This window comes from Priapulus caudatus, unplaced genomic scaffold, assembly GCF_000485595.1.
Source record: "Priapulus caudatus unplaced genomic scaffold, Priapulus_caudatus-5.0.1 Scaffold500, whole genome shotgun sequence".
NCBI classification, from domain to species: Eukaryota; Metazoa; Priapulida; class Priapulimorpha; order Priapulimorphida; family Priapulidae; genus Priapulus; species Priapulus caudatus.
In genome coordinates, this window is record NW_014577561.1 from 52,280 (window position 1) to 60,535 (window position 8,256).

At 41.0% G+C, this 8,256-nt stretch overlaps 1 protein-coding gene across 1 annotated transcript in view; it reads right to left on the reverse strand.

The window, feature by feature from the left end:
• Positions 1–8,256, reverse strand: part of LOC106811055 (nesprin-1-like) — an 11,320-nt gene that overhangs the window by 1,573 nt on the left and 1,491 nt on the right. Inside the window, exons 2-8 of the mRNA XM_014814577.1 lie at positions 5,004–5,159; positions 4,752–4,895; positions 4,190–4,354; positions 3,736–3,916; positions 3,182–3,423; positions 2,569–2,781; positions 1,959–2,129 (exon numbers count right to left, since the gene is read on the reverse strand). Coding sequence (XP_014670063.1) covers positions 1,959–2,129; positions 2,569–2,781; positions 3,182–3,423; positions 3,736–3,916; positions 4,190–4,354; positions 4,752–4,895; positions 5,004–5,159 — 1,272 coding nt within the window. The remainder of the gene's footprint in view (positions 1–1,958; positions 2,130–2,568; positions 2,782–3,181; positions 3,424–3,735; positions 3,917–4,189; positions 4,355–4,751; positions 4,896–5,003; positions 5,160–8,256) is intronic.

Below are 8,256 nucleotides of genomic sequence, written 5' to 3' on the forward strand. Positions count from 1 at the left end.
TGTAATGTTCTGTGATGTCCTTGCATCATCATCATCATCGTCGTCGTCATAATTTCAATAATTTACTGCTGTTTTAATAATTTAACGTACTCCTGTCGCTGTTGGCGATCGGAATTTATAATCGGATATAAAGCCAGAAAGAAGAGACAGCATGGTAGTAAAATCACGTAGGATCACACATTGCTATATGCACCTCGTTGCTCAAATTAATTGGATGAATTCATAATTGAATATAAAGCCGTTAAGGAGAGAACAACATGCTAGTAAACTCACATATAATCACACATTGCTATATGCACCTAGTTGCTAAAATTAATTGGATAAATTCATAATCAGTTGTAAAGATGTAAAATGGTAGACAAAATTCCAACACAAAGTCGGTAGTGTAAACCCAGCTTTACTTTCTCTGTAGGCATATCTGCGAATTCGGAAATTGTTTACGGTTGTTTGCGCGTGCGCACGAATGCAGCGTACTCATTTGCTTTTACTGTGGAGGTGTGGACCCGGGAGGAGGTGTAACTTCATCATTTCGCCTACGGCAAAATTCCCATTTCGTCTATAGCAAAACTCCCAGTTGGCCTACACCCAATTCGTCTACACTCAAAATCCACGCCATTCCCCTAATTGGCGAATTGGCGAATTGGACCAACTTCCCAACTATACAACCGATAATCGGCAGTGTAAACGCAAAAGTTGTGCGACCAACTGATCGATAGCAACTAGTTGGGAGATTAGAACACGTTCTATTTTCGCCAACTCAGAGTTGCCGAATTGGGAAATTGGTCCAACTCGCCAATTCGCCAACACAAAGTCGGCAGTGTAGACCCAGCTTAAGTTGACGGCGTAACAAGACGATTCGCTCGTTATATATAATTATCGCTTCAGGGAGGGGACGGGATTCGCCCGTTATGGCTTCACAGAGCGGAATCCTCACCGCGCGTATGCCGACAGAAGACGCAGATAAGAGGAATCCCCGACGAATGGCGTCCCCTCTCTGAAGCATTAACGAGCGAATCGTTAGCGTCCCCTCTCTGAAGCGTTAACGAGCGAATCGTTAGCGTCCCCTCGCTGAAGCGTTAACGAGCGAATCGTTAGCGCCCCCTCTAAAGCATTAGTTTGTTAACGAGCGAATCGTTAGCGTTTCCTCTCTGAAGAGTTAGTTCGTTAACGAGCGAATCGTTAGCGTCCCCTCTCTAAAGAGTTAGTTTGTTAACGTGCGAATCATTAGCGTCCCCTCTCTGAAGAGTTAGTTCGTTAACGAGCGAATCATCTATTCCGCTCTGTGAAGCCTTAACGAGCGAATCGTCTATTCCGCTCTGTGAAGCCTTAACGAGTGAATTGTCTAGATAGTGTAAACCCAGCTTTACTTTCTCTGTAGGCATATCTGCGAATTTGGAAATTGTTTACGGTTGTTTGCGCGTGCGCACGAATGCAGCGTACTCAATTGGTTTTACTGTTTACTTAAATGATTTTTAAGTTAAATGAATAACACTTAAATGAATAACAGTTAAACGACTTAAGTTAAATGAGTTAAATGAGTTTAGTGAGATGACGGAGTCGATCGCTGACCTGACTGCCTTGTGTTTTTTTGCCCTGCAGCCGTACGACCAACCGGTGAAGGACTTGCACGCGGCTCGTGCTGACAAACTGGCCGACGCGACGTCGTTCACCAAGCTGAAAGACGGAGAGATGAAAATTTTCCTGTCCGTAGCATCGGTAACGAATCCGGACCTTCTTTGCCAACACAAAGTCTCGGTTGTATAGTTGGGAAGTTGGTCCAATTCGCCAATTCGCCAATAATCGTCAGTGTAAACGCAAAAGTTGTGCGACCAACCGATCGATAGCAACTAGTTGGGAGATTAGAACACGTTCTATTTTCGCCAACTCGGAGTTGCCGAATTGGGAAGTTGGTCCAATGTGAGAGAGATAAAGACTGTCGAATGAGTCACAAAAATCACCTTTTTCTCAATAATAGTGCTGCAGTAAGTAGACCACATTGTCTTTAGCTCGGCTAGTTTTTTCTGGATGATCTCCTGGCCATCATGAGTTGTATTCGTGATGACCTTGTCACCCTGACTGACGGTGTCGTTAACCGCATCCTGAAGGGAAGGCTTATCCTGCTCCAAAGCCTGAGGGAAAAAATATCCGTAAAGTATGAGACTGAGAATAACTAGGTATCACCGTAGCAGAACTGCAAACAACTAACCTTCTTTCTAACTGCAGCCGTGATTTACCTCAAGGTAAGTCACGAATAAATATAATTGAGTGACACTTCACAACAGACCGACAGTCTTAACAACAGACAAAGTAAATCAACTGCAAACTACCCTGTAAGAAAATCCTGTTAAATCCTGTAATCTGTAAAGTATCCTGTATCTTTATAAAAATAAAGTTTATCTCAGTTAGATCCATAATAAGTTATAAATACTTACAACGACGAACTTTTCGTCCATCTCTCCGATAAGACTTCCTCAGGTCTTTTTTATGTGAACTACAGAGAACCAATGAAATTATTCAATTATCCTGTATCTTGTACGTGACAGCACGCAACGATGAGTCCAAACCTACCTCAACTACTGACAACTTCTCATGTAGCGTGTCCTTGCCTCCCGTGACATCCTTGCTCTTAGCGAGCTGATCTACTGCTGATTGCAGTGCTTGCCGGCACGCACCGAACGTCACGCGGTAGGCATCGTGTTCGTCTGCTCGCGTCTCACTCGTCTGCAGCAGCTGCTGGGCTGTGTCCGTCAGCTTCTCATAATGAGTGCTGGCGCGAGTCATCTACCAAACACGAGTCGCTTTTATATTTAATTGTTTGCAGGTCATCCACATTCTCGACGAAAACAATACAGCATTGAAACAGTCCTATTTAGCATTCTTAGTCCTGCATTATTACATCCTATTTTGTCCTATTTTATTTCCTATTTAGTAGAGAATCAACATCTAGTGAGTATCATGGATCAAGGAAGATTTTGAAATTTTTAACAAGACAATGATGTATTGCTTTGGATTTAGTTAATATTACAGGGCTGAGCGGGATTGAACAGAAATGAATCGTTCTCCAAAATATTACCAGTTTGCAAGATTTACATAATTGTTACACTGCATCAGATTCACAGCAGAAACAGAAGTCAGTGAGGAGGGAACATAAATGAGAGAAGTGAAAAGTGATAACATATACCTGTGTCGTAACCGTTCGTTCCTCGGGGAAGGCGGCTGCAGCATTCTTAACCTCAGCCAATTGCTCAGCTTGTTGCTCGATTTCGTTTATCGCATTGTGCAGTGTTGTTACCAGCTGTTTCTTTTCCTCCAGCGTAGAACGCAACTCGCCCCACTTGCTGGCATTCAATTCCTGGCTTGCCAACCACTGACTGAATGACTCGTATATTGTGGTAAAGGTAACCCACTGCTGTTTTCTCAATTCTGGAATGCCACATCAATTACAAATAATCATCAGCGCCACAATGTACGTCTTATACGGTAACAGAATGACCTCTATATGCTGTTAAAATATTTACAGCAGAGACTGAATGTTTTTCTAAAACCGTTACAAATTAAATAGAAATATATGGGCAGGGTGAACACACCCAAATAGAAGACCTCTAATGATACGTACCGGTGATGGCATCATCATTACACACTGAGACCAGCATAATTCAACAGTTTTACACATGTATGTATAAATCTCTGATGAAGTAACCATCTATCAATGGCTAGCTATAAATCGTCACCTACCTAGCGTCTGTGTAACCTCAGTAGCAGTGTTGCTCAGCTCCGTGTACTTGTCTTTTAGACGTGACATCTCTGACTTGACGGCCTCCTGCTTGTGTGATGCCGTGTTGGGCAGAACCTTATCTGCTGCCATTTCGACCTCCTGTAGAGTGGCACCTCCACTCTCCACAGATGCGCACAGCTCCTAGGTATTATGTGAAACACATGGTAATTATGTACTACCATAGTAATTTTATGGTTTAATGTACATAACTGAGTAAAATTTTACCTGTGAAAATATCATGATGAAGTGCATCCTATGAGAATTATCATCAATAGACAGATGCTCCCATTGTGATATGTATTTAATGTGGTGCAATTATTATTTTCCAAAATTCCTGATTATACAATAATTAGTAATATTATTTATCACATGCAAAGTAACACTAAATTCATAGCTGTTCTTCTGCCACCTCACCTTTAGTTTGTCCAGTGATTCCTGCACCCCATTCAGGCCTGGTGCTGGATGCTCACAGGCGACTATGTGGTCATGCATGTCTGACATCCACAGCTCACAGTTGTGTCTGCAGGTGGTATACTGCACGTGATCCTCCACTATATCCATGCAGCATTGCTCGTGATTCTACAAAGATCAACGACAAATCATATTGCTTTGCCATTCCTCGCACTGCTACTGCAAACATATGTGTGCGTTCATGGGGCCTTATAACCAAAGCAAAAAAATCTTCAATTAAATCATTCTTCTCTGTCATGTGTATATGAGATTGATGACAGAAAGCTTTTAACTACTAAGGTACTACAAAAACGAGTGTTCGGCATCTATATATACACGTAGCTCAATGTACTATATTCTCTATCTTAAACGTAACCACCTTAGGCAGTTGTTATTTCAGAAATATTTCTAAAAATTGATGCTTGTGGCATTGCTTCAAGCTCACTTTGTGAAACTGAAATAAAAACAAAGATACAACTAAAGTTGGCGCAACTCGCCTCCGCAGGGCCAAACGCAATGATCTCACCTGGCACTTCTGCACTACTGCGGTATATTTGTCCATCAGTGTGCTGGCTAGATCAGACAACTGTTCACTGCCAGCCTGCATCACTTGTTCCACGTAGTCTTCTGCTATCGCCGTCTGCTCTGACAGCACTGTCTCATGGATGCTCTATATGAACAAAGCAGTGTCACGTACCGACTCATCTGCTCACAGATATCGCACACACAATGAAAATATCTCTAAAAAATCTTTGAACAAATAGATATTTGACTTCACCTTGACGTTGTGTAGAGCTTTGCGTTTGCTGTCCAGAGTGTCCTTCGGTTCTGATGCTGTGATCAGAGTCTTTTCCATCTTTTGCAGCCACTGCAGTAGCTGTCTGCCCTTGTCCTCCAATGATTTTAGAAAGGACTGCTGGCTATCTAGTGAGGTCTGCACACGCACACACGTAGATAAAGTCAGTTGCAAAGATAATGTTGCAAAGATATATTTCCTGACACTCTTAGCATATAAAAGACAGAGACCTTAGACTTATATTCACAGTTTGCCCGTATCACACCCAGAACTTTGATATACCAATTTTCTATATTTATGAATTGCGTCTGATTACAGATCTACGTAAATGTCATTTAACACGTTCAACGCTCGGAGTTGCCAAATTGGGAAGTTGGTCCAACTCGCCAATTCGCCAACACAAAGTCGGTAGTGTAGACCCAGCATAAGTTGACGGCGTGACAAGACGATTCGCTCGTTATATATAATTATCGCTTCAGAGAGGGGACGGGATTAGCTCGTTATGGCTTCACAGAGCGGAATAGACAATTCGCTCGTTAAACCTTCACAGAGCAGAATAGACGATTCGCTCGTTAAGGCCTCACAGAGCGGAATAGACGATTCGCTCGTTAAGGCTTCACAGAGCGGAATAGATGATTCGCTCGTTAACGAACTAACTCTTCAGAGACAGGACGTTAACGATTCGCTTTTTAACAAACTAAACTTTTAGAGAGGGGACGCTAACGTTCGCTCGTTAACAAACTAACTTTTAGAGAGGGAACGCTAACGTTTCACTCGTTAACGAACTAACTCTTCAGAGAGGGAACGCTAACGATTCGCTTGTTAAAGAACTAACTCTTCAGAGAGGGGACGCTAACGATTCGCTCGTTAACAAACTAACGCTTCGGAGAGGGGACGCTAACGACTCGCTCGTTAACAAACTACGCTTTAGAGAGGGGACGCTAACGACTCGCTCGTTAACAAACTAACGCTTCAGAGAGGGACGCTAACGATTCGCTCGTTAACGCTTCAGAGAGGGGACGCTAACGATTCGCCTCGTTAATGCTTGAGAGAGGGACGCCATTCGTCGGGGATTCCTCTCATCTGCGTCTTCTGTCGCGTACGCGGTGTAGAGGCCGGACTTCCGTATTTCCGCCGTGACGAGAAATGGTTTTTTTCGTCTCTCCGTGTTTCAGCTCGATGAACGACGTCGCGTCGTCCAGTTTGTCAGCGCGAGCCGCGTGCAAGCCTTCACCGGCTGTCGTACGCTGCGGGGAAAAAACACAAGGCAGTCAGGTCAGCGATCGATTCCGTCATCTCACTCAACTCATTTAAGCCATTTAACTTAAGTCGTTTAACTGTTATATCATTAACTGTTATTCATTTAACTGTTATTTATTTAACTTAAATAATTTTAACTGTGTCAGGGGTGGTGTCAGTGAAGATGCTATATATGCAGTTATGTGATGGTAAACTGCACGTAATGTTCTTGTGATGTCCTTGCATCATCATCAATCGTTGTCGTCATAATTTCAATAATTAGTCTGCTGTTTTAATAATTTAACGTACTCCTGTCGCTGTTGGCGATCGAATTTATAAGCGGATATAAACCGAAAGAAGAGACAGCGCTAGTAAAAATCACGTAGGATCACACATTGCTATATGCACCGCGTTGGTAAAATTAATTGGATAAATTCATAATCAGTTGTAAAGCCGTTAAGAAGAGAACAGCATGCTAGTAAACTCACATATAATCACCACATTGCCTATATGTACTCTCGTTGGTAAAATTAATTGGATAAATTCATAATCAGTTGTAAAGCCATAAAGACGAAACGGCACTTATATAAAATCTTGTATGATCACACATTGCTATATGTAGGCCTACCTCGTTGCTAAAATTAAAGGTACCCCAGAGGATTGCGGCCGACTGCTTTGCTCTGATATCATGTGGATATTTACGGCTTCTTCTGGATTGATGTGCTGGGACACATGTACGCGACTAAAACAAGACAATAAAGATAATGATATATAATAACGTATAATAATAATAATATTGTAATATGATTAATGACACCACTATTACTTAAATTTCTGTTAATCTTTATTTTTCATATATATGGTAACATTTAATGATTATAAATTAAAAATGATGATCATATTATCCGAATTAACACTTAAATTAATTAACGTGTGTACACGATTTGACTCAATTGAGACATATTGCCGCATGAGACATTTTTATACTTAATATATATACACATATTATATATTTATACCTATATATATGAGCACATTCTTAGTATACAATATACATATATACATATTAGACTAAATATATATGAGCATATTCATACATTATACATATAACTTATACTATATACAGATACATTATGCTTATACATATACAATACATATTCAGCAATATACATCGAGACATGTATAATATGTCTGTACATATATATAATATAATATGTATATATATAATAATACATATACATAATAAACATATACATATACAGGACACATATATGAGACATATAAAAGGAAACATGAAATGTTTTCATGTATTTTCCAAGCGGGTATGTATTTGTCTACAGATAGCAGCTACGATTATGATGCTATGATCTCACGGGGCTTGCTTACGTAGGCTCGTAACCTCCTATGGGTATCGTTGCGACGTCAAGTGGACCATACTTCTCACCGATCAGCTTAAACACATTCCCAGTATCCGTATGCGCCGGCAAAAGAAGAAGCGGCTGTGTTGACCAATCACAGCCAGCTTCCCCACAATACCTGCAAAAACAAAAACAGATAGCATCTTTGATGAATCTCTGAACTGCTAATAAAGATTGTGCCATAACTGTTGACGCACGGACAGACGACGGACGGACATTCATGCGATTCTACAAGCTGCATCTGACCTCGTCAGCTGAGCTAATAACTGAAAACCGAGAAGATGCACACTAACCATGCTTCACTATATATCCTAAATCTTTATGGGCTAGAAATTTGAACTTTAATCGAGGGATAACCTTCCTGCTTAGGCTGGTACTATCGCTGAGAATCTTGTTGTTTTTTAGTCAACGCAAACATCCAAGAAACATACACCGATTGATGCATGAACACAGTCATAGCTTACTTATATTCTCTGGCCAAACTGAAGGAGTCCAAAAATAAAAGTTCAAACTAAAATATAGCAGGATCCATAAACAATAACCACTGCAATGATAAATTATTGGCAATAACTATAATA